Raw genomic sequence first — 27929 nt, forward strand, 5'->3', positions numbered from 1 at the left:
TGGCTACATCTGTTAAAAACAAATCACTTTTTTTTTTTTTTTTTTTTTTTTTACATGAACCCAATAAATAGGCCACAAAACCCCAATTCCTGCCTGTCAAGAAATACATTACTGAACACAAATAAATGAAAATGCAAACAAGATGAAAAATCTTAGCAGAAATACAAATTAAACCAATTCAATGAGTTAATAAACATTTAATGTACAATTAAAAAAGAAACTAAACACATTAAGACAAGATCTCAATGTTTGGCTACATCTGTCAAAAACCTTAGGGTCCATATGGGGGAAAAAAAAACTAATAAATATGAAAAATAATCCCCGCTTCATCCAACATTCTGCATTTAGAAACAATCATCCTCATGGTTCTGAAGTTCTGGGTCAGCAGCTGACAGATCACAGGTTTTCCCAGTTTCCACCTAAAATAACAGAATTTTCAGATCTGGGTTTCTTGCCGGCCGTGTTCTGTTGCTTCATCATCATCATCATCATCATCATCATCCTCCTCCTCCTCCTCCTCCTCCTCCTCCTGAACTGCAGCCACAAACTTTGGATTGTTGGACTAAAAAGATTCATTGGTACATCTCCACCATGCAGATCCTGGATGGTTTTGAAAGGAGCTGCATCAAAATAAAGTTTTTAAAGTAACATCTTGATTTTGGGTTGTTTTAACAGTTCATGGCTGAATGAAAAAATAAAGATTGTAGTGAAACATGTTGATCAAACATGACATTTATTACAAACGTAAAAGCTTTGTTTCATAAAAACTGACGTAAAAAGGAATAAAATACTGCTGGCTGTAAAACAATAAGGTGCCTTTAGTTTAATAGTTCCTGTCAGTGGCTGAATTCGGTCCTCTGTCAGCCTCCGTACCGATGCCGGTTCTGGTTCTGATTTTTTTTCAGTTTGTTCAGTGAGATCGGAACCAGAAGCTCAGCTCTGAGTTTCCCCAGCTGTGTTATCTGGTCATCCTGGATCTGACCAGAGGGGGCGCCGTTACAGCCTGCAGCTCCCCGAGAACCGCGGCGAAGGCCTCCTGCAGAACGGAGGCCTCTGGACGTCGCTCAGAGCCGCCGACCTGCTGGGAAAAGAAATAAACTTAAAACTAAAAACAGACGAGCAGGAACAGGCAGAAGCTCAACGTTTCAGGCTAGACGACTTTTTATATAAAAATGATCCATAAATCTAATAACTAAGATCCTGTTTGTGATCAATTAAAGATTTTTAATCGTTTAAAGATAAAAACAAGATTTATTGCAGCAGTAAAACAAACATGGCTGCGGCTGGAACAGCACCAACCTGCCGGTAAAGAAGCACGGCTCGTTGCGTTGCCTGCCGCAGCTCGCTGGCAACACGCTGACACAGCAGCAAGCTGACAGACTCCGCCTCCTCCTCCTCACCTGAAACAAAATGTTTTTAAATATGACAAAATTTCACTGTTTCAGAGCAACAATTAGTTATTCTTGGATCCCGTGTTACCTGTCCGACAGGTGGAGGCGGCGGCCTGAGGGCGGAGCCTCTCTGACAAGGGAGAGGAGGAGGAAGTGGGCGGGGCCAGGAGCGCTGCAGCAGAAACATTCAATGAATAAAATCAGAGTATAAACTTTTATAAAACAAGCCGTTTCTCTGCCTGCAGAAACCCAGAATATTCTGAGACTGTTTTCCAAACCTTTAATTTAAATCGATATAATTTAAATTCTCTAAGGTCTTGCCGTATATCACAGCTAGTTGTGTCAAACTTAACCAAGCCGAGTAACACTCCATGCAGATGATATGTTGCTATGTTTGATTAGTCTAAAGTTCTTCTAGTTTAATGAAATTAACATTTTATTTCATCCTGAACATATTTTACTATATTAAAAAATAATTAGGAAATGTTAGAGCAACGTCAGCAGGTGCGTCGTTACCTGGTTCAGTCTGGGTTCTGGTTTCCCGCTCCACCTTTCTCACAGCAGGTGGCGCTGTTGGGCCGGGGCTCTGGGTTAGTGTTCGGCTTCCAGTCGGCGTCTCCTCCAGGCTGCTGAAGCTCCACCTACTTTCTCCACACTGTGACATCAGCGGAGTGGGCGTGGCCAGTACCTGCAGACTGAAACGCAGAAAAACTGTCAAAAAAAAATTAAATAAAATTTAAAAAGCCAAACAACTTGACTGGAATCACGGAGTCAGATTCAACTTGTTGCAGAAAATTTGTGAACCATTTCCTTTGGTTTCATTTTAAAGTCACTCCTTTAAAAAAAAAAAAAAAAAAAAAAAAAAAAAAAAAAAAAAAAAAAAAAAAAAAAAAAAAAAAAAAAAGCAGTTTATGCTAGCTTTCTATCCAGTTTTATTAAATTCAAACTTAAGTTTCAACCTTAATTTTCCAGAATTATCAAAGTTTGCCACAAATTTCCTGCCAGTATTTCAACTAGAAGGTGGACACCTGTTAGAAGGTGGACACCTGTTAGAAGGTGGACACCTGTTAGAAGGTGGACACCTGGACAGAAAGGCCTTACGGACAAATGGACATTTAGACAACAGCAAAAGCAACAACGGGTTTTTCATCCTCATACAGATCCAGAGCTGAAAAATCCCTCCAGTCCAGTTTCTCTGACTGAATCCTGCCAGATGACGGCGTTACCTGCGGCTCTGCTCCTGCGGGTCCAGGGTTCTGGTGCACAGGTCGGGGCCGTCAGGCTGCGAGGGCGTGGGTGGAGGCTGGAGGTCTAAGGCGCAGCTCCGGTTTTCCTTGTTCTCCTCCTGGGCGGAGGCTGGGGGGTCCTCGCCGGGTTTGGAGCTGCTGGGGAGGTCCAGGCATGCGAGTCCAGCCTCCTCCTGTGGGACTGAAGGCTCTGCGCTGCCATTGGCCGTCTGAGTCCTGGAGGTGATGTCTGATTGGTTCAAAGAGAAAAGGTGAGAGGGTAAACCCAGCAGTGGACTGCGTGCTGAGAGGAAACGGTGCGTCCGCCGTCTGCTCCGATGGATCATCGTGACCCGATCACAGGATTGATTCTGAGGCGGCTGATTAAAATCATCGGCTGATCGATCAGGAAAAGCCAAACTTCATCTGAGCAGAAGCTTTCAGCCCCAAAGGGATCCAAACCCAGTGAGCCGTCCGGCAGAAGGAAAGCCCAGAGGCCCAGACAGAAACACCCAGTGACGCTCACAGACCTCCTAAAGTCCTCCTGCACTGCAGCACCAGCGCAGTGTGTCGTCTGCGGGCCGGACGCCGCTGGGGCTGATGGGAAATCCCACAGGAAGCTCTCCTATGGAGGACTGCTTTACCTCTCACTGTGGTCACACACACACTCCCTGTTGGTGAACCATCAGATTTAAAGGAGAAGCGCAGCGTTAGCGGTGCGTGGAGCTGCTGGACTGAATAGAAGGATTTAGCTTTCAGGACCAAAACTCCTTCATGAGAAACAGAAACGTTCATCTAGAAAACAATCAGCACAGATTAGGGAACCAGACTGGACAGCAGCACATAGACTCATACGTGTAGAACAGACGCTCTGACCCGTTTTAGGCTAAATATCGGTGTGAGAATTTCTCCTCCACTAATTTTCCCCCTTTTCTCATTTCAGTTTAGACTGACTCAGTAATTTATGTAAAGAATTTAGAGAGGAGCTCATCAGCTGGAAGTGTTTCAGTGTCAGGATGCGTCATCACCACGAGAAGCAGGACTGCATCAGCAACAAGGTTTACGTACCAACCGCTTGTCTAACATCTCTCCACTGGACACAAGGTTTCCCAGCAGAACTTCATGCATTGTGCTGGAAATTAACCCAGATCCATCAGACCAGACCAACGTTTTCTCTCTCTCTGCTGAGTTCTCCTACTGCTCTCCAATCTGCATTGTTTGTTGTTATTTCAGCTTTTAACTTTTTGTTCTCTGTCATTTTTCTCCTCATAGAAGGTACACCTGGTCTGGCGTTCTATTAGCTGTGACATCATCAGGGGAGGCAGATCATCCTCTATTACCATCTAACATAGAAAGTACTCCTGGGTCAATGTGAGCTTCTGTGCTTTCTGTGTCTCTGCTCTGTCTTCTCTACCATAGAAAGTACTCCTGGGTCAATGTGAGCTTCTGTGCTTTCTGTGTCTCTGCTCTGTCTTCTCTACCATAGAAAGTACTCCTGGGTCAATGTGAGCTTCTGAGCTTTCTGTGTCTCTGCTCTGTCTTCTCTAAGCCCCAGTGGGTGGAGGCAGATGAGCGTTCACACTGAGCCTGGTTCTGGTTCTGCTGGAGGTTCTCCTCCCTGTTAAAGGGGAGTTTTCCTCTCCACTGTCGCTTCATGCATGCTCAGTATGAGGGATTGCTGCAAAGCCATCAGCAATGCAGACGACTGTCCACTGTGGCTCTACGCTCTTTCAGGAGGAGTGAATGCTGCTTGGAGAGACTTGATGCAACCTGCTGGGTTTCCTTAGAGAGGAAACTTTCTCACCAACCTGGAGGATCTGATGGAGTCTGACGCTGGAAAGAGCCTTGATGATGTGATGTTAATTGGAGCTATATAAATAAAACTGAATTGAATGAATTGTTCTCCAGTTCTGATGCTCCAGGGTTCCTTGTAAAAGCTCAGAGGAGAACCCGGGGAGGTTCTGCAGCTACGCAGCCCTGAACCAGCCATGTGGGATGTGTTCAGAACCAGTCGAAGCCCCAGAACCTGTTCTGTTGCAGTTCTGTAAACTGATCTGATCTAAAGTTCACTGAAAAGCAGAAGCTGAACCCGTCCATCCGGTCTGGCTGCCTGCTTCCACTGAACAGAAGTTTTCCTGGAGAGACTTTGGTTCCTGAGGGCGCCGCAGCTGAGAAACAAACTTAGCCTCAAACACACGAAGCAAAGAACCATCCGTAAAACCCAAACTGCTCCTGCATGTTTAAACAGCCACACTGCAGAGGTTCCCCTGGGAAAATGACTGGAGTTCATAAGATTAGGATCAGTAGAAAGTTTCATCTCCAAAAAACATTTAGGCCGTATTTTGCATCTGAACCGAACCCAGAGACCGGGTTTCCTCAAGGATTGTTTTTAAATCTTAGAGCTTGTTGGGTCGCTGATGTTAAAATCTTATTGAAATGCAACATATGTTAACATTCGTTTATGAAATGATGTACAACACTGCCACACTATGTAGATCTACTTTTACCAAAAACGTGGTAATCAGAGGAACCCATTCAATGAGGTGAATAAAGTGATTCAAGCTGTCTGGTAATCAGGCAATTATTTTAACAGTTTCAAAGAAAAAAAATAAATTTAAATCATCAGTAACTCTGTTATATGTTTATAACGTGAAAACGGAGCGGCTCTCCTCTCCGCTCTGACAGCATGCAGGGCTCAGGAAGAGGCAGCTGCCTGTGAGACAGCGCTGAGGGAATAGGGAGATCCACGCAGCTCCAGCTGTTAGACGGTTACGGTAGACAGATTGCTGCTTTCATGTGAAGTTGCTAAATCACCAAAAACACAGAAAAGTCACTAGATCTGTTTCTAGTTGCTTTTTTGAATAAAAACTTTCTAGATGGGTCTGAAAGGTCCCCAAACATTCGTTCTGAAGGTGTGGAGGCTTTTATTTTGGTGCAACGTGATCAATTTCATGAAGCAGAAACCCTGCAGTTCTAGAACCTCGGGTCCAGTTTTAACCTCAGAGGTTAAACAATCAACAAGCTAAAGAATAACTGGAGTGACTTTTTATTTTGGCTTAAAAAAAAAAATCAAGTTTCAAACAATCTAGAAGCTGGAAGGAAACTCCGGTTCTGATGGCTGACTGGATTTTAATATAAATCCAGATAAAACCAGAACCCTCCAGAATTTAGATGAAGACTCACCTCCATCACAGTTCTCCCTCGGCGTGGAACCAGCAGCCTTGGTGGAGCAGCTCGGCTCGGATCCCACCTGAAGACGGGAGTTTTAGATCTCAGCTCCGTTCCACAGGAAGCTGTGAAACGTGTTCCTGGTGGGAATATTTACCGCCCCGCCGCTGATGCTGCTCTCCTCAGAGATCCTGCCTGGAATGGAGATCAGAGCTCGACCAGGTCGGACCCTAGAATCACATCAGAACCCGGTTAGAACGGCCGGGCTGGGCGGCGCCGGGCCGTGAGGACTGCGGCTGAACGGACCTGAGCCGGTCCTGGAAGCGGGACAGGAAGCGGGCGGAGATGCTGAGTCGGGGGTTCAGGAAGGCTTTTTCTTCCGCCGGCTGCAGCGACGTCAGGTCCGTGTCGAAGCGTTCTGCAGAACCAAACGGACCTCAGTGCTCCGTCCTGCTCAGAGTTCAGAACTCTGAGCAGGACCAGGAGTTTCCTACCTTCGTTCAGGCTGGAGGCCAGACTTTCAAAGTGGTTCTTCAGAGAGTTCCTGTCCTCGTCTTCCTCCGGACCCAAACTGCCCGCAGAGCTGCTCTGGCTCAGAGAGTCCGTGTCTGAGGAAGAGGAGGAGTTCCCGTCAGCAGCCAGACTTTATTTAGGCCTTAAAGATTGAGGCTTTTATTTTGAAATCCAAGGTAAAATCTGTTCCCCTCTTTTTTGGATTAGAAATGATAAAATTCTGCAGAACTTGTCGGTTAATTTTCAGTGTGACGGACCCTTAAAGAGCCTGTGGAGACAGTCGTGATAAATTAGAGTAAAAATCACAGGAGGTCCGACAGGAAAGACGGCTTTAGAGTTCAGCCGTCTCCCTGGACTCATTTAAAACCAGAACCGGACGTCCTGAAGCTGTGAGACACACTGAAACATCCACCTTCTGAGGCATAAACCTGGAGACAAACGCAGATTAAATCTAAACCTTTCTGAATATCTCAGTCAGAATCCCTGAGCTACCTCTATAGTTATGCTGCTATAGGCTTAGGCTGCTGGAGGACATCAGGGTCTATTTCTCTCACTCTGCTGAGTTCTCCTACTGCTCCCCACTCTGCATTGTTTGTTGTTATTTCAGCTTTTAACTTTTTCTTCTCTGTCGTTTTTCTCTTCATAGAAGGTACACCTGGTCTGGCGTTCTGTTAGCTGTGACATCATCAGGGGAGGCAGATCATCCTCTAATACCATCTACCATAGAAAGTACTCCTGGGTCAATGTGAGCTTCTGAGCTTTCTGTGTCTCTGCTCTGTCTTCTCTAATATAGAAAGTACTCCTGGGTCAATGTGAGCTTCTGAGCTTTCTGTGTCTCTGCTCTGTCTTCTCTAACATAGAAAGTACTCCTGGGTCAATGTGAGCTTCTGAGCTTTCTGTGTCTCTGCTCTGTCTTCTCTAAGCCCCAGTGGGTGGAGGCAGATGAGCGTTCACACTGAGCCTGGTTCTGGTTCTGCTGGAGGTTCTCCTCCCTGTTAAAGGGGAGTTTTCCTCTCCACTGTCGCTTCATGCATGCTCAGTATGAGGGATTGCTGCAAAGCCATCAACAATGCAGACGATAGATTCTCGCCGTTATGTTTCGCTTCATCTCGGCTCCCAGCGTCGCTTCAGTCCTCAGAGTTTATATTGAGCCCCGGCAGGAAACACAGGCTTCAACATTAGAGGTTCTGGTCCATACCGCCAGCGGACCTGTGCTGTTAAAGCTCAGGTTCTGATCGTCATGGTGACGGTGTAGCAGAACCCCTGCTGGCCCGTTGGAGGGTTACCTGTGTCGTGCTGCTGCTCCAGACTTCCTGTCGAACCTTCGGAGCACGCCGAGTCCGGACTCAGGTGTGTCCCCCACGCAGGCTCCACCCCCTGACCTTTGACCTCCTGCTGAGGAGCGGCCACGCCCTCCACTCTGAAGTCCCTAAAACCAGAAGAAGAACCTCAGACCCAAACAGAACCGCAGAGCGCCGAGCCGAGGAGAGGAGCTCACCTGTCAGAAGAGGCGGAGCTACAGTCTGGGTGGAGGATGAAGGTTCTGTTTGGATCCGCCGTCTGCAGCAGAGTTCAGAACCGAGATCAGAACCAGGAAGGCAGGATGTGACTTCATCAGGGTCTGCAGACTCACCTCCTCTTCCTCGTCTCCCAGCAGGCTGTCCAGACTCTGAGGCTGAAACTCCTCCTCTTCCTCCTCCTCTTCTTCCTCCTGGCTCCTGCTGGGACTCGGGGAGAAGCTGGAGCAGATGCTCAGCGGGTTCAGACGCTCCGCCCACTGGCCGCGGGCCTGATGAGGCTCCGGTTCTGATTGGACAGCGCCGTCGGCCTCAGCCTGCAGGAGACAGAGGTTACTGGACCCACCGGCTGGGACTGGACCGGCACCGTAGGGACAGAACCGAAGGGAACCAACCAGCTTCCGGAACCACATGGGCAGCTTCCCGTTGGTCTGGAGCAGCGAGGTCTCTGGAACAAAAAGAGCCGGGTTTATCCAGAACCGCCTCAGCAGCCCGGCGGGTTCAACACCAGAACATTTAAAAATCCACATCAATCCTAAACAGCAACTGGACCTGCTTTAGAAAACAGAACTTAGTGATCCAGAAGGTTTTAAACCCTCTGACGCTCCAGAACCTTTGCCCAGCGCCGTACAGAACCAGCCTCCTAACGGACCTCTGGTGATAAACTGTTTCAGCTGAAACATTAAAGGAAGTTCCCACAAAGATCGGATCAGAACCAGCGGCCGTTTCTAGAGACTAAACCAAACCAGAACCTGACTCCTCCACCCTGGGCACCATCAGCTGATCTCTGGTTCTGGAGGGACTTGGACCCGTTCTGGTTCAGATGATTCATTTTCCAACGGCTCGTTTAAGCCTCTGAATCTCTAACGGATCAGAGTACAGACTTTAACTAGGCCACTCCCAAACACTCTTGTTGTTTCCATTCATCCAGAGGGAGCTGGACCCGGTTCTGTGCTTTGGATCAGAACCAGAGGATTCTCACCTGGATCAGGGTCCAGTTTTCCTGGAGTCCTGAGATCCTTCTGCTCCTCTTCCTCCACCAGGAGCCGCTGGGATGAGGGGACGGTGATGAAGGTCTCCCTTCTGAAACAGAAACAGTGAAGCTGGAGCGTCACAGCGCCCCCCGCTGGCCGTCTTCAGTCACGTCACCCACCTGATGCTGGGCTTGCTGAGGCTGCGGCTCTTGGCTGCTCGGCTGACTTGGAGCGCCCGCCTCTTCCTCATGGCGCCGGTCATCTGGGGGTCCAGGCGCCACACGAACACGCAGCTGCAGGACGACAGGAAGCGGTCAGACCCACAGCTGAGGCCCCCCCCCCCCCAGACGGGCTGTGGCTGCAGACAGCTTACCTGTCTCCTGACGCTGAGATCAGGTGTCTGCAGTCCTGGCTGAACTTCATGCAGCTCACCAGCTCTGAGCGACAGACAGCAGGTCAGAGTTCACCTGGACTCAGACGTCAGCGTTTAACAGACAACATGAGCAGCAGCAGCAGCGACGGGACTCAACCCTATCAGCCGTTTTCAGCTTAAAGCATCATCAGGAGGCGTCTCCAGCACCTGAACCAGGTGAGCTGGACAGAGACACGGCTAAAGCCTGCAGGTCCCTGAGGACCAGAGGTGGACACGCCTGATCAGAACCACCTGAACCTGTCGGTGTTCTGCACACAGAGGCTTCCTCTGCGCTTCATGAACCCAGTTCAGCCGCTAAAGCTGCAGGACTCTTCACAACCAAATGGAAGTTATTTTTATTTTAATAACGCGTACCGTAGAAAACCTGGTTAGATTTTTGTGTTTAGGTCGTACGTTTTCTTAAGACATTTAAATTTTTAATCTCACACTTTGACTCATGAAGTCATTAAAAAGGGCCAGTTTCACATGTATAGATGATACTTTTAATTTCATTTCAGTTTGCAGAGAAATATAAAAATTCACAGTAACAAAAGCAGCACTTTAGTTCCAGTTTATAGTTTATCTGCATAAAAAAAGTTGATATTATTGCGAGTTAAAGTTTAACTCATCATTCTGCATCACTTCTTCTCTTTCTGGACATTTCTGGGTTATTTTAATGTGTTGTGGGAACAATGACATCTAGTGGCAGGATGCTGTTACTACACAGTTAAAATAAAACATTCACTACAGGAGGCTCAGTTTTAACCACTTTATACACTTTAAGAGGATTTATGCCTCTACTTTATGACATGATGTGCCTTTTTAGGTTCTTGAGGGCCAGATAAATTGCCTTGACGGGCCAGATTTGGCCCACAGGCCTTCAGTTTGACACGATCTTCTAACAATTTGATTCTGCAGTCATTGAGGAGAACATCTGGGCTAATTAATAAAGCTGAACATGAGGCACGGTGGAGGAGGCGTCATGCTTTGGGCCTCATGGCTGCCACAGGGACTGATGAGTGAAAGCTTCACTTCAGCTCAACGTCTCCCAGCTCAGAGTAAACCAGTTAACTTTCCATTAACGAGTTTTCACACCATCAAACTGAACCGTGGCTCTAATCCTCTAAAATTACAAGAATTAAGAGTCTGGATTATTTTTGAGTTTATTTTAATCCGATTCGTCTATAAATGAGTTTTACTTCCTGATACGAGTGACAGAAGACGTTAAACGGGGGAAACGTGTCTGGGTTTCAAACCGGCAACCTTTGCAGCCTCTCCCTGACCGCTGGACAGCTGCTCACCTGCAAGTTTTTCCTGAGCTTCACTTTTCTGAGCTGTTAACCCGGGTTCTGCTCCGTCAGAGCCCGGGTTCTGCTCCGTCAGAGCCCGGGTTCTGCTCCGTCAGAGCCCGGGTTCTGCTCCGTCAGAGCCCGGGTTCTGCTCCGTCAGAGCCCGGGTTCTGCTCCGTCAGAGCCCGGGTTCTGCTCCGTCAGAGCCCGGGTTCTGTTCCGTCAGAGCCCGGGTTCTGCTCCGTCAGAGCCCGGGTTCCGTCAGAACCGCTCCTCCTCACCTGAGTGGCCGAACAGCGTGGCGACGCACTCCCCTGAGTCTGAGTCGAAGACGCTGATGTTCTTATCGGAGCAGCTGGTGGCGAAGAACGAGCCCGACGGATCCATCTGGACCTGCACACATTCAGCCGTCACCGAGGCCCGGCCCGCGTTCCCCGGGTCCGACGGCCGGTTCCGCCTGAAGTTCTGCTGCTTACCTTGAGCAGAGCGCCTTCGTCGCTCACCGAGCCTCTGACGCTCCTCTCCAGCTTCCCCGCCTCCACGCCGTAAACCCTGAGGACACGGCGCAGCGTCAGCACCGGTTCTGACGGTACCGGCACCACCGGGCCGGGCCGGGCCTCACCTGATGTTCCTGTCCTGACAGGCGATGGCCACGCGAGTGCCGGTCGGGTCCAGGTCCATGTCGTACAGCGTGGTCTTCTCCACCACGTGGTGCCGCCTGGAGAACGTCAAACCCTCGGCGGTCTGGAGACGTTCAGAGCAGAACCGGTCCAAAGCAACAGCAGAACCAGACGGGAACCAATCAGAACATCAGCAGAACCTCCGGAAACCCACCAGAGCTCAACAGGAACAAGAACCTTTAGTCTCCAGGTGTTACCAGAACCACCAGTTCTGCTGCAGAGAACCTGGACTTCTCCTTTTAAAATCGGCACCAAAACCCACCGTCAGCTCCAGCACCAGAACCAGAACCTAGAACATTCAATCGACCCTCAACTAGTCGATTGACTGAGCAGAACTCAAACCCCACAGAGGGAAAGAGACCCGACGGTTCTGAAGGGAGGCTGGTACCGTGCGACCCACTTTCTGGGGTTACAATGCTCTCCATGCTTTAAGGCCAAGACAGAGAGACGGGTCGGTCCACTCACTTCAGAACCAGCTTGGGTCTGATTAGGGCTGAACAATTAATCGCATTTTTAATATAATCGTGATTTAAAAAAAACACAATTTCCAAATCGCAGAGGTCTGCAATTTTTGCCTATGTAACAATTAGTGAATTAGACACGTCCATTAGGTGTTGGTAAAATGTTTAAAGTGGGTTTGCTCCACATGGAAGGGAAGACAGTTGCAGCAGTGAGATAATCTAATTTAATTACTTGTTTTAGAGTTTATATAATCATACATAGCATTAAGTACAGGTCAATCAGTTTAATACATAGACTTGCTTGTTGGTTGAACTTTATGTTCAACAAGGATTGATGTCCAAATCAACTAAAAGCTGTTCTCTTGAATAATATTCTGATTAATAGAAACATTAAAAGTTCTTGTTTTAAATAGTCCTTTTTTACAAACGTCTTTATTTAGAAGCCATTTTTGTTGCTTGTGGTTAATGTGGAGAAAAGACAAAATTGTAATTTTGATTGATTTATATCGTAGGCAGAACGTAATTATTTCTGCTCTGAGTTTAGATGCTGTGGGTCTTTTAGCAGCTAATCTGCACAGTGAGGAAACAAATTGATTTATTGTTTTTATATATTTTGAAACGACATGATAAATTAAACTGGAAAAAAAAAAATCGTATTAAATCGCAATATTAAGAAAAAAAAGTCATAATTAGATTATTTTACAAAATCGTTCAGCCCTAGGTCTGATCTTAAAGCCCAAACCCGTCCGCCTGCAGAACCCAGAGACGGTTCTGACCTGCTCGGCTGCCTGGAAGTAGATGCTCTTGTCGGCGCCGCAGCTCACCATCCGGACCTCTGGACTCTCACCTGGAACACAGACGACACGCAGGAGGCGCTGATGGACTCTCAACCCAGTTCTATACGTGGACCGGTTCTGGTCCAGTTGGATTTTTTTTAAGTAAACCATCCATGCAGTTGGTGCGGCCCAGTCAGGTGACACCTGAGCATGACCTTCTGATTGGACCGGAGGATTTTACCTCCTGCAGCAGGTCGAGACCAACAGAGGAGGAACCCAGAACCTGAAGGAGTGAACCCAGCAGAACCCTCCTGGGCCCGGCAGAACCCTCCTGGGCCCGGCAGAACCCTCCTGGGCCCGGCAGAACCCTCCTGGGCCCGGCAGAACCATCCTGACTCACCTGTGAACCTGACGGCGGTGATGGAGGCTGAGTGGTCGTTGAGCGTCTGCTCCAGGCTGTAGTTCTTCTCCAGGTTGAAGACGTGGATCAGTCGGTCCCGGCTGGCAGAAGCCAGCAGCTTCACCCCTGAAACGGCAGCAGCAGCGTTCACACCTGCAGCAGGTCGGCGCGGCTTGATGATGTCATCGACCTCACCTGTGGACGCGGGAGAGAACTCCAGGCACAGCACCTCCGAGTCGTGGGCCTCGATCTTCACCAGCTGCTCCAGGGACTGCAGAGCGAAGATCCTGGAAACAGGAGGCGTCACTCCGTTACAGAAAGCTGGAACATGGAGGTTCTCATCCTGTCGTGACGGAGAACCAACCCTGATGGGTTAAACGTTCTCACACCTGGAGGCTCTCCCCCACGCAACCAGGAGCAGAACCGACCTGCCCGGAGCTCCTGACTTTATAACGAGCCTGGAGACGACGTTAATCAGCGTTCTATGAATAAAACGTAACAGATCAGAGGAAATGACGCTAGCTCGGCAGTTTGGGCCACATCCAGAACATACGGGCCGTTAATCATCATCATCATCATCATCATGGCAGCAGGGCCCCAGACATATACATCCGCGGGAGGAAATAGATCCAACAGGCAGAAACACCTGCGCGCACTACATGGCATACAATTTAATGAATGTTTTTGATTCTTACCGGACAGAAGCTAAAGTTACGACCAGCATGGAGGCAGCTCTGGTGGTAAGTAGCTAGTTTTACATCACTGGCTGGTTCCTAATAAATCATATGCCATCTCTGGAAATAAACCAGTTTCCTACCTCTCTTTGGGGTTATTAAGGGAGTGTAACTTTCTCGTTATTCCAGCCCTTCATTAGTAACATGTTTAATTAGAACTACTGGTATCTGGAATTATTACATGATTCTAGTTATTGCAGTGGATGTAAGGAAACACGCTACAAAGTTGCTCCACAGTTCAGGGAGCGAAAGAAAGGTGACGCTCATTTATTTAAATCAGGGGGAGATGAGTTTATTTCCCAAAATTGTCCAGTAATGCTTTTTCATTAAACGGATGCCTTCTCTGTTAGATTTAGATGACTGAGGTTATCTAAAGAGATTAATAAGCAACTGTCACAACAAACTTACATTTTCTTGTATTCTAAACAACTCATCTACTGTATTGTTCTTATATTCCTTTTTTTATTTAAACAAAGATAAATGTTACTCCAGTTGCACGTTTGCTGTGGACATCTTGACCTTGTTAGTTTGTAAGGTCGTGTGATAGTTAAGTAAACAAAGTTGATGCTCAAACTGTTTATTCTCCTTTTTCCCCCAAATTGGAATCGAAAAGGAATCGAATCGTTTCACAGAATCGATGAGGGAATCGGAATCGTGAAAATCTTTTCAATTCCCAACCCTAGTGACGGCAGCAGCAGAATCTGAACGCGTGGCGGTCTGCAGACGTCGGTTCCTCACCTCAGGTTCCCACAGCGGTCTCCGGCCGCCAGATGTTTGCCGTCCGGACTGACCCCCAGCACCCTGATGCCCGCCTTGCCGTCGGGGCCCTCGGCCTCGGCCCCCCCGGCCTGCAGGTGCTGCACGTCCCGCCCCACGTACAGGATCCTCAGCAGGTCCTGGAAACACAGAGGAATCAAACCAGCAGCTCTGAGGAGGAACGTCTGGCTTCAGCTCATCGGACGCTAAAGATCGACAATGTGACGTTTAAATCGTTGATGGTTTTGTCTGCAGGATGGGATTAAAACGTATTCTGATTGTCAGACAGAAATCAGACATAAGAGGAAAACAGAAGCTTTAAAAGTCTATGAACTTATTAGAAGCTCCTAAACCAGACGGTCTTAAAGCAGGTTGGGATGAGGAAATGATCATGATACCGTTTATTAACGTGAAGCACAGCCTCAGCTCATGTTCTAAGATATTAAATAGATCCAAACGGGTAAGATTAAAACTCAGGAACGGTGAAACATGTTGGAGATGCGATGGAACGGTTGGAACTCTGAAGCATATGAGTGAGAAAGCTAAAGACATGTGGAGGAAAATGATCTTATTTGTGAATAAGGTGCTGGTCTCACATTTGTTGGCGTTACTTCCAGATGACATTAAAATGTCAAAAGGTGTGGTTTAGCTGTGACAGCATCACTTTACACCACTGGAAATCTCCCACTCAGTCCACTCTTAAATAGTGGATACAGGTTTTAGGTTTAATGGCTGAGTGGGTCACCTACAGGGAGGCTGGGAGGGAAGAATTCAATGAGGTGTGACCATTTCTAGTTAAACTGCTGGACGTGTAAGGATGTCTCCTCCTAACTACATTTTTATTAGATACAGCTGCAGGATCAGTATAAAATGTAGACTTTTTGTCTTGTATTGTGATCTATGTTATATGTTGTAGATCTGGCTTGTTCTCTACATTGTTGCTGGACTATTTTTTATTAAAAGTGTTTGTTTTCATGGTTATTTAATAAAAAAAGAAGTATTCGGATTACCTTTGTCGGTGTGAACGTAGCTGCTGTTTTGTTCAGAACCAGGTAAAGGTTTTGTTTTATAGCCACGGTGAGCTACAGGAAGCTGTGGTGAGAGTCCACTGATAAATAATGAGTTAGACCACTAGAGGGCGCCTCTGAGCTGAGAGCAGCCCGCCTCAGCCGCTGGTTGTAATTTAATGTAATTATTGTATTTCTTTTATTATTAAATAGGTTTCAGTGGAAAAGTTAGGACATTTAGAATAGAAATACCTTTAATGTCCCACAGTGTGCGACCATGGCAAAAACAAGCCGACAGGAAGGATACGCCAGAGTTACACACTAAATATGAAAATAACTTAAAGTTGGGCTGTACAGCAGGACACAAAAAAATAACTATAATAATAAATTAATAATAATAATAATAATAATAATAATAATAATAATAATAATAATAATAATAATACTTTTCTGTTCGAAACATTAAAAGTTTGAATTTTTTTATTTATTCAGTGAAATTTAAACAGGAATTAGAAGCTGGTGCATGTTACAGGCTGGGCGCTCGGAAGACAAACTACTGTAAACCTGCTTTGATATTCTTTGTTTTTCAGCAAAGTTGGAAGTTCTTCTGTGTTTTTTTTTTAGGGAAATTTGATAACCGCGCATGTCAGAGTGGTTCTATTCTGCATAAAGGTGCATTGTGTGTCCATATAAACGGTAAAATCTGATTATTTAATCCAAATATATTTTAATCTGATCATGACATTATGTGCCTTTGAACATGGCTACTGACATGGGAGACCTTGACGTCTTTTTTCTTCCAGTTAATACTATTAAGCTGTTTTTCTGTACATTGAAAACATGTCATAATGAATAATAGCTGCTAAATTACTAAAATTTAAATTCTGTTCACCATGTTGGGGGTTAAACTGATTGATCAAATGTACAGGAATCTATGCAGCCAGATAACCTAAAATATATGAATAGAAAATTAGTGCATGAAGTCTGAAATTTAAATTTATTATTATTTAAGTTATTGCTTTCACTGACATCTTATTATTTTGGGTCTGTGAGAACCGTTAATCTCTCCAGTACAGCGTCTCCTACGTTACTGAAAAGCTGCTGTTGGCGTAAAAACGAAGAGCAGCTCAGAGAATTAGTTCAGAACTCAAAGCTTCTCCTCGTTATGAGCGAGGCGGACAATTAAAATCAGTGACTATGGTGGAAAACGGGAACGCTCCACATATAATCTGGATTTAATCCTGGTCTGATCAGTATTTCTCACACTTCCCTGTCCAGATCTAAGATAAAAATGGAAGAAAAACTCCCAAACAACTCTGCTCAGTAGTAATCTGTTGTCATAATTTAACTCAGGGTATGCAGGAACATTTATTTCAGTAATCTGAAATAATCTCATCTCTGGAGGTGGAGAGATTAAAAGCCATGAGGAATAACGGGGTTCTGCTAGTCTCTGCATGGCGGCGGTCTAGTGGTGAGATCTGGTCGTTGGAGTGAGAGGCCTTAAGAGGTTGCCGGTTCAATACTCGGTCTGTCTGGACGGCTCCCTGGGGCCTCTGCGCTGGGCTCACCTGGCCCTGGGCTCACCTGGCCCTGGGCTCACCTGGCCCTGGGCTCACCTGGCCCTGGGCTCACCTGGCCCTGGGCTCACCTGGCCCTGGGCTCACCTGGCCCTGGGCTCACCTGGCCCTGGGCTCACCTGGCTGTAGCGGTTGCTGTGCCTGACGGAGGCGTCAGAGTGCCACAGCCTGATGGTGTTATCAGACGAACAGGTGAGGAAGGAGGACGGAGGCAGGCAGGCCTGAGACGGATCCTCCAGCTCCGGATACACCTGGAAACAGGAAGCAGGTAAATTATCAACTCCTAGAGGAAAAAATGTTGGACATAAAAGCATGTTTTTAAAACTATTTCCTTTTATGAAACGAAAAAGAGAAAAATAAATAAATCCATCAATTAATTTTAAGCCACATCGCCCTAACGAGACTGCAAGTCAATCATTAAATGGACAATATTGTTAAACGGGTTATAACTGGATTATTTGATGTCTAGCCCATATAAAACGCTGCATTCAGAACACACTGACATCATCTGCTCTGTCTTCTCTAACATAGAAAGTACTCCTGGGTCAATGTGAGCTTCTGAGCTTTCTGTGTCTCTGCTCTGTCTTCTCTAACATAGAAAGTACTCCTGGGTCAATGTGAGCTTCTGTGCTTTCTATGTCTCTACTCTGTCTTCTCTAACATAGAAAGTACTCCTGGGTCGATGTGAGCTTCTGAGCTTTCTGTGTCTCTGCTCTGTCTTCTCTAACATAGAAAGTACTCCTGGGTCAATGTGAGCTTCTGTGCTTTCTGTGTCTCTGCTCTGTCTTCTCTAACATAGAAAGTACTCCTGGGTCGATGTGAGCTTCTGAGCTTTCTGTGTCTCTGCTCTGTCTTCTCTACCATAGAAAGTACTCCTGGGTCAATGTGAGCTTCTGTGCTTTCTGTGTCTCTGCTCTGTCTTCTCTAACATAGAAAGTACTCCTGGGTCAATGTGAGCTTCTGAGCTTTCTGTGTCTCTGCTCTGTCTTCTCTAAGCCCCAGTGGGTGGAGGCAGATGAGCGTTCACACTGGGCCTGGTTCTGGTTCTGCTGGAGGTTCTCCTCCCTGTTAAAGGGGAGTTTTCCTCTCCACTGTCGCTTCATGCATGCTCAGTATGAGGGATTGCTGCAAAGCCATCAACAATGCAGACGACTGTCCACTGTGGCTCTACGCTCTTTCAGGAGGAGTGAATGCTGCTTGGAGAGACTTGATGCAACCTGCTGGGTTTCCTTAGAGAGGAAACTTTCTCACCAACCTGGAGGATCTGATGGAGTCTGACTTTGGAAAGAGCCTTGATGAGATGATGGGATGTGAATTGGAGCTATATAAATAAAATTGGATTGAATACTTTCTTGCCTTTTAATCTAAACGTAGGTCAATCTAATCAGGAATCGTTGCTCGGTTATAGTCGTGCTCCCTTCGCCCTCAATGACTCCATGTGGCTTCAGGTCCTGCATCATCATTGTGGCGCTCTCATGCCGTGTCAAATCACTTGTAAATCTCCCATGTTACTTTTTTTTTTTTTTTGGTTTTGTGAAGCGCAAAGTGCTCCCTATCTTCTGAGGACTTGAGCCGTTTTCTTCGTGTTGTCATTTCTAGAATTCAATTTACTACAGCAGCATTTGAAAACAGCGCCTCGCCTCGTTTCTGTCGTCCTGCAGCATCGACGACGCTCTGCAGATCAGAAACGGCTCCGCAACACGAGCGAATCGATGAAACATGTTGCCGCTGCTTTTAATAATCTAATCAGACTCGTCGTTGCAGCCCCAGTCCAGACCAGGGTGTGCTGGAGTGCATTCACCGCTGCTCCCTGTACCTCCTGGGTAGTTCATTCTGCAATGTGACGCAGCCTCAGCGTGTGAAACAACAACTGACATAAGCATGAAACGCTGGTTCTGCACTGCTAAGCTCAGTAAGAACTCCCCCTCCTGTTGGCCCGTATGCTAGCTCAGAGCAGGAGAGGCCCATCCAATATGGCGGCTACGCAGGATGTGCTCCAGCTCGTAATGAGGCGTCTAATGTTAGGGCTGGACGATATAAGAAAATAAAATCATATTGATCGATATCGATAATTATCAACAAATTCAAAACATTTTTAAGTGCAGCCTTGGCCACTGAATTCAAACTCAAACCTTTATTCAACCAACTTTTTACCAAAACAGCAAGTTTCAAAATAAAAAATAAATAAAAAAAACACGTGCTCTCTGAACTCTGAAAGGGGCGGAGCTTAGTGCCTGGGTCTGTGTGGTGATTGGTTGGGAGGATGTAATGACTAATATATAATATAGTTTTTATTGATTTTCATATTCAAACATCAGACATCCCATTCAAAACAAAATAGTAGGATTAATTGTGTTTCCTCCAGTGCCACACCAAAAATGGCTGCCAGAGGATCGGACTTTATGTTTTTGTTGTAAATGCATGAAAAGGTTGTGAAAATTTTGGTCCAAAATTCTTTGAGCCTAAAGCGAGACCAGAACATGTGGCATGTGTTGGCTGGCATGTACTAATGTAATATTAACCTACATGGCTGGCAGGTAATGATTGATTAATTATTTTTTTTTTTATATATATATATATATATATATATATATATATATATATATATATATATATATTATATATATATATATATATATATATATATATATATATATATATATATATATATATATATATATATATATATATAATTATATGAATGCTAGAGGAAGGAAAACTGTTATACACTGTTATACATATACATCCATATACGTCTATCGATCCATAAATATCGTTATTGAATTATCGTCTGAATCGTTTCCCGTGTGCCGCTGACCTGGATGTTCCACACGCAGCTGCTGTGATAGAGAGCAGAATAAAGCTTCCCAGCATTCCTAGCGTCTCTCACGTCCCACACGTACACGCTGTGGTCGGAGTAGACGCAGGCGAGCCGTCGGCCCCGGGGGTCGAAGGTCAGGGCCAGCGTGTCGGGGTGCGGCGCCTCTGAGCCGGCAGGCGACGGGCTGCAGGTGGAGCACATGACGGGGATGAGGGCGGAGCTTAGCACTGAGCTCAGCGGCGGCGGCGTTTCACGGTCCTGACCTGTGCGGCGCGCTGCGGCTCAGGTCCACGCCCAGGCGGTGCGGCCGAGGCAGCGAGCCGACGTACTGCAGGTCGGACGGCCGGAAGACCCGGACCACGCCGTCCGCGCAGCCGCAGAAGACGAAGTCATCGCTGACGGCCAGGCTGCTCGCCGCCGCCGTCTGTCAGAGGAGAGAGAAGAAGAAGAAGAAGAAGAAGAAGAAGGCAGGAGGTCCAGAGTCGCCCTGAGGCGCTCCGGCCTGCGCGGCGCTTACCTTCAGGTCCACCCAGGCCTCCAGCTGCCGGCTGCCGTTGAACTGACACAGCACGCCGCCGGTGGTGACGCAGTAGGTGTTGGTCGCCGTTAGGCCCCGCCCACACGCCACGCCACAGAACACGGCGTTCCTGTGGTCGCCCAGCAAGCCGGAGCGCCCAATCAGCGGCACCGTGCTGTTCACCTGCCGACACAAACCAACCAGGTAAGAGCCACGGAGAGCGGGAGCTGAGCTGTGATTGGCCGAGCGGAGGTCAGCTGACCCGCCGTTCCTTTGAGGCGTCCAGGTCCCAGAACTTGACGTGTCGGTTTCCCGCGGTGACGAAGCGGCTGCCGTCCTGAGAGCAGGAGACGGAGAAGACTCTGCTGGACACCTTGTTGGAGGCGATGATGGCGCCTCTCTGCTCCGAGGGGGGGGCGGGGGGGGGGGGGGGGGAGAGACGAGAGGAGGAGGGAGGAAACGAGGGGAGACAGGAGGGCGTTAATGTCGCTGCAGGCAGAGAAAGGCCTGATGGGTCTAAACCGACCAACTTCTGGTCATTAAACACATAAAACAACATTTTAAATACATAAAAGCTAACTGACAGTTTTCTTTATGCGCAGCAGTCTATGGCGCTGACAGCAGCATCCTTATTCCGTCTGTTAATGGAATAAAGATCTAAAGAATAAAGATCTAAATTCCAGTGTTGTAGTCAAGTCACTATGCCTTGAGTCCGAGTCTCCAGTGTTCAAGTCCGAGTGATTAAAAAATAAAAAAAAAAGAACAAAAAGTCGAGTCACTATTGATCAAAGTCGAGTCCAAGTTCCACACTAAAGTAAGCATAGCTTTCATGTTTTTAAACTAAAAAAAAAAAAAAAAATCCACACTCCACCACATTGCACTAATAATTTAGATTTTAAAATCATACACCAAATAATATTCTAATGACATATTAAAATTATAGCCTAATGATATAAAAAAAAAGTCAAGCCTTTTGCTCAATTTCCGAGTCAGAATGATCTGAATGTAGGAGTCCGAGTTCGAGTCATCAGTGCTCAAGTCCAAGTCAAGTAACGAGTCTCTAAATTTAGCTAATGACTCGGACTCGAGTTCTTCAACACTGCTAAACTCCATCTAAAGCTCTATTAGCCGACTGCAAACTGGACTAAACTTTTCCAACACTAACGCCCTCCGCCTTCTGCTTCGGACTAACTGCTCACAATGAAACAACGTTTTTAGTTCAACGCCAGCGAACCGCCGTCACAGATCAACTAAATTTTTACGACCGCATAAAATGAATATAAACGTCTCTGCAGCAGGAAGTCTTCACATGTGTGACACGCAGCATCAGTGTCTCTGTTCTCCCTGACAGGCGGAGGCTGCAGGAACAGAAACGGCTGTAATTGCTCTGCTAGCTAATCACAAATTTCACCTCCGTTCTGCTGCTTCGTCCCGCTGGAGGAAAGTCCAGGGCAGTCAAAAGTAGCCGGTCAACGGCGGCAAATCGCCGCCTATAGCAGCTCTTGCCGCCGCCTATATTTCCCCGATTATATAATAAAGCGATATTTGTGCCTTCTGGTTGAGCGTGCAGCAACCAATCCGAGCTCAACTCTGAAAAACTCTTCTCACGCGACGCTGGCGGAGAAACAGCCAAGGAAGCGCACAGCACAGCTGGTGTTGAGCATCGAATGAGCAGGACGAGCGCGCGGAAGTTAGTAAATTATATATATTCATCAATCTGTTTTATATGGTGCTAGTAATTCAAATTCAACTAATTTTATGCAAATTTGTTCACAACCTTGTTAAAACATGATAACATGTGGAAAAAATGTTTTAATAATAAAAAAAACAAAGGCTGTTTTTGAAGAATTGATCAGTCACTTTTTTTGCTTTTTATTTAATTTAAAACATGCAATCTATTGTTTAAATAATCACCTGTCTTGAAAGCTTCCAAAATACATCAGGGAGAGTCTATTTTTCTAAATTCTCCCCTCCAGGGCTCGGGCAGCGGCATAAATGCACCCTGCTACCTGATAGTGTGCGGCCTGCTGCTGTAAAAAAGTTTGACTGCCCTGAAAGTCTGGGAATTATAGGATTTGTCCCAAGAAACGTAAACAACAGCTCGCTCAGCTGTGAAGGTAAAACATCTGAGGAGAGTCAGAGTGTGTGGGAGCCTTTAGGCAGCAACAAGAAACCTGTTAAGTTAATTATAAGTTTATTTTGGCCTTATGTCAAACAGGCAGTGTAGTCCAGCTGTTCTATAGAGGATAGAGAGCTGTGGACGTGGAGGAGGGATATTACAAACTTATTTAATGCGTCTTATGGTGCTAAAAATGTGACATTTTAGAGATCTGCAGAAGGCTGAAGGCGTTTTTACTTCATCTGGACCGGCTGCCCAACCAGAACCAGAGGTTCTGTGGTTTAGTCTGCGTGCAGATATTAGAGCCGATGTGGCAAACCGACTGTTTTAAAGTGGAGAATGTTAAATGCGAGGCTTGTTCTGACCCTGCAGAAACCCTGTGACTAGGGCTGGGCGATATAGATTAAAAAATAAATCTCAGATTTTATCATTCCAAATCCAATTAATCGATTTTTTCCTCCTTTTTGTTTCATAAAAAGAAATTAGAGAAATTATTTTAAAACCTTATTTTTATGTCAAGCATTATCAGGGAGTTGAGTGCAACTAAAAACAAGCTGTGAAACATGTAAAACAAGATGGCCGCCGTCATCATTATAAACAATGAAAATATAACAAAACATTTGCTGCTAGTGGTTTTACACACTGAGCTAAGAACAGGCTTCACTGCACTGTGAACTTCAAACTAAGTTAAAAAAATAAATAAGTAAATGAAGTACCTCGTATTATGGTAAAAAAAAAAGTTTCTACTTAACAATATTTTGACAATACATTTGCCTAAACATATATGCAGCATCACATGCTGTTCTCTTCATGGAAACCCAATGAGTGTATTGGCAAAATAAAATCCAGATTTTCCAAAAATGAAATCTTAAAGAATTGTAAATTCGAATTAATCGATTTATCACCCAGGCCTCCCTGTGACGGACATTTAACACCACCCGGTTCTGAGGACTCACCCTCCAGTCCCACACGCTGATGGTGCGGTCGTGCTGGAACCCCACGGAGACGACGTAGGAGCTGTTGGAGGAGAACGCCACGCAGGAAACGCCGTACTTGTGGGCCTGGACCTCGGCCACCTGACCGCCGCCCAGCTCCCAGACCCGGACGCAGGGCATGTAGCCGCTCTGCAGGGACAGAACCGCTTCATGAACCCGGCCACACAGAACACACGGGCGGGCCGCAGCGGCGCCAGGCGGGCCGCAGCGGCGCCAGGCGGGCCCTCACCTCTCCGGTGACCAGGTGCTTCCCATCGTGGGAGAAGTCCAGCGCCGTGAAGGGCTTCCTGGAGCCGTTGATGATGTGGCTCTGCTCGTTCTTCAGCGGGTGGAGCAGCACCGCCACACACCTGGAGCGGGAACAACCGTCAGCTTCCTGATGCCGCACCTTCGTACAGGTGGGCGGAAGGAGGCGGGGCTTACCCTGCGGGATAGGCGATACGGCCCGAGTTGGGGTCAGATGTCAGGAAGCTGCTGCTGACGGTGCTGATGCCGAGGACCTTCTCCAGAGTGACCTGAAACAGACGGAGAACCAGAACCAGGATAGAACCGTTAACCGCTGCAGACCCAAAGATCCGGAGGACCGTTCTGACAACAGAACCCGGAACCGACCTGGGGTCCGTTCTTCGTACGTTGCTTAAAACATCCGAGATCAAATGACACATCCAAGATGATTTCATCCGGCTAATCATGATCCGGCTAATTGGGTTCTTCCAACACACCTGTTGTTTATGATTAGTATGGCTGGATTGAGTTATCTGAGATAACTGTGCGTTCATGCGTTTGTTTAAAAGGGGAAATGTATCGATAGTAGAAACAATGATCAGCAGCGCTGCTATTGGCTGTTCAGCATGAACAAAGAACGCCCACAGTTTTTCTCCCAGCAGAACACGAGCTTTTAATGGAAGGTTATGATGAATTTGAGTCATTAATTAAAACGACAGTGAACACCTCAAAGTCTGCTAAAGCCAGGAGAGAGGGCTGGCAAAAAGCAGCAGACAAATTAATGTGTAAATACTGTCCATGGTAGATGTTTCCATAACTTTCTACAGTATGAATTTTTGCATTTTAATAATTTCATATTTACTTTGTTCTTTTATATCAGAGCCTCCACGGGACCCACTAGAACACGGGGACAAGTAAAAGTGAAATACAAGAATATTCTACAAAATGGTAGCCTTTAATTATTATACTTTATTTTAAAAAGGCACTTGTTATGTCAAGAGATCCAAATTTCAGTGTCATTCCTTAGAGACTGGAAGTAAAGGACGCGTGCAAACTGGGAATTTTAACAAAAAATTATTTATCCATAAAAAATGAAGTTCTTCCTTTTCCAAGTCATCCACAGTTTACACGGTAAAACTGTATTGCTCCGTGTCTAGATAATTCAACCATAGTTTTTTCTAATACAATATACGGCTCGACAGGAAGCTAACCTTTCAAAGTAAAACTAAACTTCACAATAAAATGGCCCGAACAAATCTTCTTACTGAAGATGATAAAAATAAAAAGCAAACCATCATACAAATAACTTAAATATTTTAGATTTATGGCTCCAACATCACTTTTTCCTCTTTAAAAGCCACTGTTAAATGATGTTTGTCTGTTTATAACAGCCACCAAGAAAAATCTCTCTACAATTACACTGTCGCGCTGCGCTAAAGGATCCTGTCTATTGCGCAATACGTGATTAATTCAAAAAGCTCTAAAATTATTCTTGCACCTTCCGCAACAGGTTGCTGTCGTAAAAATGGACACGGCTACGGCAGACTTCCCTATCTCCTCCGCTTATACAGCCGTGATCTAATCCTGTTTACATGAAATAAGCCTGCTCTGGAGCAGGCTTAAGCTTGCGCACATGTTGCTATGACAACAAGTCCAGGATGAGTTTCGAAGAACCAAACGATCCAAGATCATGCCAAACCATCAACAATGAAATCCTGCTAACTGAGTTAGCGACGTACGAAGAACGGACCCCTGGTAATATAGACATGCTGCGCTATAATTATGCTTTTATGTGTTCCAGTGGTTATTTCCCACCGACATCTGGGACTAAGCTCTGATTCAGAAGCTTTTTTATAATTATATTTATTTACAAAAAACATAAATATTGTCTAATCATGTCCTGGTCCAGCTCTGGTAACGAGTTGAAAGTTGTCCGTGAGGTCAGGACAACAGGTGTTTTTTTTTTGTTTTTTTTGTCCCACCAGTTAGAAATAAAATAAAAATCTAATTAAAACACCTTCCTGTGAAAACGGCTGCTTGCTGGACTGAGAGCGGAGCCGCCTCACAGAACTTCCTGGACAACAGAACTATTATCACAGCAGAATGGTGTCGTTTCTGCAGCCGTCAGTCCATCCTCGTCCCTTTAAAGCTGAAATAAAACATCTCTTCCCCCCCGTAGCCAAACTGGGCTTCTTTCAGAGCTGCTTGGTGAGCCGCTGGGGGAACCGGGTCTCTCTCCTGCCATTGGGAGGGATTTTAGTACCACATTAAATGGACGAGCCAATCCGGATCGCTGGTCGAGGTTTTTGTGGACGTGACGCATCGGAGAAGCGACTGTTTGGATTCAGACAACGATGGCGGCGAGGAAGCAAATGAACTCCAGAGAACGGCTTTGAAGGTTTTTGTTAGTGGAAAAGTAGCGCGTCAGTAAAGATGGTTTATCCAATCATAGGCGAGGATTTTTGATAAGGCCCCACCTCCTGAAACACATCTCCAGTGGAGCGATCCCAGTCTGGCTGGTGTAGCTCCAACAACCTCAGCCAGACCCGTTCCAAGTCAAAGGAACTGACGGTGAACATTAGACGGTGTAAATCAGGGTGGAGATGCAGCAGGGCTTCAGCTTCCTGAGCATCCACATCCGTAGAGACCGGACCTGGACTGCAAACTCTGTCTCAATCCAGACGACACTCTGGTTCTGGTTCCCCAGCTGGATCGCCGCAGACAGGAAGCAGCACCAGAGCGTCATCAACCCGGCCCACACATGGACCGGCTGCCCTCCTCCATCTTTAGCGGGACCTCTGGGACCCGCTGCCTCTGGAGAGCCTGCAGCATCAATCAGGACGCCGCCTCGTTGAGCTCTTTCCCCTCAGGGAGGCGTTTCAGAACAAAAACAGACTAAAAAAAAATAAATAAATACAGCCTGCCTCCATCAACGCAGGTCAGATGTCAGTGATGGGCGGGTCGTTGATTGGCATCCGATGCGCTTAAAAACAGCAGCGCTCCAACTGCAGGCTGCTCAGTGCAAGCCGCCAGCAGAGAAACTGAGCGACGGTCCGGTCGCCTCTGATTAAAGTCTGACGGTGGCACTGAAACACATTAGGCCCAGAATATTCTGCAATAATTTGGGTCCAATTCTGCACTGAAATAAAGGGCTATTCCACTCTTAATGGCGTTTTGGGCTGGCCAGGTCCTAAGTCTAAACATTACTAAACAATTAAAACCTTTCAGCATTTTGTTCCATTTCTAAAAGCCCCAAAGGGTCAAACTAAAAGCCTCTTTTTTGTTATTTTAATCCAGATTTAGTTCAGATCAGTTAAATAATTAGTGTTTCAGGTCAATTAGGGTTGTTGAAGGAGAAATTAAGCAAAACTGAGGACTGGAGTTTCCAGCATCATTGTCTAGGAAGAAAATGTTCACTTCTATTATGTTTGTATGACTTTAAATGAACAGTTTGGGGAATCTGAGTCTCTTTAAAGAGCTCTTAGTGGAAACTTTTACAAACCGCAACAGTTTTCAGGTTGAAATGCAGCTTAAAATCCCTTTAAAATCAGCCCTGAACTAAACTTGGGAGGTGAGGGGACGGAATTTAGCGTTACACCGGTGGCCCTCCGCTTTGTTTTTCTCCGAACATTAACGCGATTAAACCTTTTTTTAAAACCTCTGATTATTTACTAAAGCTTTATTTCAACATTCAGCTCGGTTTCAGCTCCTGGGACCAGTGGAAACTTGTCCCGACGCCCACGGAGCATCAGCTAACGGTGCTAACGGCAGCTGCTCAGACTGTACCCGGCTGACGGAGCTCTTCCTCGGCTGGCTCTGTCGGCTCTTCCGCCCCGCTGGCTTCCTCCTCCTGTCCGCTCTGTCCGCCATGACAGCACCTTTAACACGAGCTGCTAAATAAAGCGGCCTCCAAGGAGCCGTTACAACGAGAAGAAACCACCAGACGACGCTTCTCGGTGTGAGGGAACGGCTCCTCTAAGTTTACCAAAAGTTTCATCTGGCCGCCATGACGGCAGCAGGAAATCTGATCCTTATGTAGGCGGCGGGACTGCGTTTCAAACGGAGCTCCGCCCACTCAGTCAATACCCAGCCAATCAACTACCGGGGAACTATTCTGTGAACGATCCAGCCAATGAGAATGAAGAGGATAGACCGGAGGCCTGTCCAGGCCCCGCCCTCCGCACAGTGACCGCTGGAGTCTGGCAGCAGCCCCAACATGACCCTGCACGGCCAGCAGAGAAAATGGACGGAGGAAAGTCTAATCAGACACCACGAGTGAGTCAGTTAATCAACCATTTAAATTAATAAATGAATAAATAAATAAAACCGTCTAAAATGGTGCTTCACATAATGCATCATTAGGAGCAATGA

The 27929-nt window shown here is 46.4% G+C and overlaps 1 protein-coding gene across 3 annotated transcripts; it reads right to left on the reverse strand.

The window, feature by feature from the left end:
- Window positions 1-646: 646 nt before the first annotated feature.
- wdr62 (WD repeat domain 62) lies at window positions 647-27590 on the reverse strand. Of its 3 annotated transcripts, none has more exons than XM_036131455.1 (33): window positions 27345-27590; window positions 23757-23848; window positions 23563-23683; window positions 23295-23462; window positions 20482-20619; window positions 20220-20402; window positions 19966-20126; window positions 19700-19886; window positions 17001-17132; window positions 14280-14437; window positions 13003-13094; window positions 12808-12933; window positions 12408-12478; window positions 11113-11234; window positions 10967-11042; window positions 10772-10883; window positions 9163-9226; window positions 8969-9082; window positions 8798-8898; window positions 8211-8263; window positions 7932-8132; window positions 7797-7858; window positions 7585-7727; window positions 6280-6393; window positions 6092-6203; window positions 5943-6015; window positions 5801-5867; window positions 3148-3288; window positions 2618-2867; window positions 1908-2086; window positions 1480-1563; window positions 1300-1400; window positions 647-1078 (listed from the first exon to the last, which is right to left on the reverse strand). In XM_036131455.1, the coding sequence occupies exons 1-33, from the start codon at window positions 27426-27428 to the stop codon at window positions 959-961; spliced, it is 4002 nt and encodes a 1333-aa protein (XP_035987348.1). In that variant the 5' UTR covers window positions 27429-27590; the 3' UTR covers window positions 647-958. The 3 variants fall into 3 exon arrangements, with proteins under 3 accessions (XP_035987348.1, XP_035987347.1, XP_035987349.1); XM_036131454.1 differs by having other exon boundaries at window positions 647-1081; XM_036131456.1 differs by lacking the exon at window positions 3148-3288 and having other exon boundaries at window positions 647-1081.
- Window positions 27591-27929: the final 339 nt, after the last annotated feature.

This window comes from Fundulus heteroclitus, unplaced genomic scaffold, assembly GCF_011125445.2.
Source record: "Fundulus heteroclitus isolate FHET01 unplaced genomic scaffold, MU-UCD_Fhet_4.1 scaffold_44, whole genome shotgun sequence".
In the NCBI taxonomy this organism is placed as follows: domain Eukaryota; kingdom Metazoa; phylum Chordata; class Actinopteri; order Cyprinodontiformes; family Fundulidae; genus Fundulus; species Fundulus heteroclitus.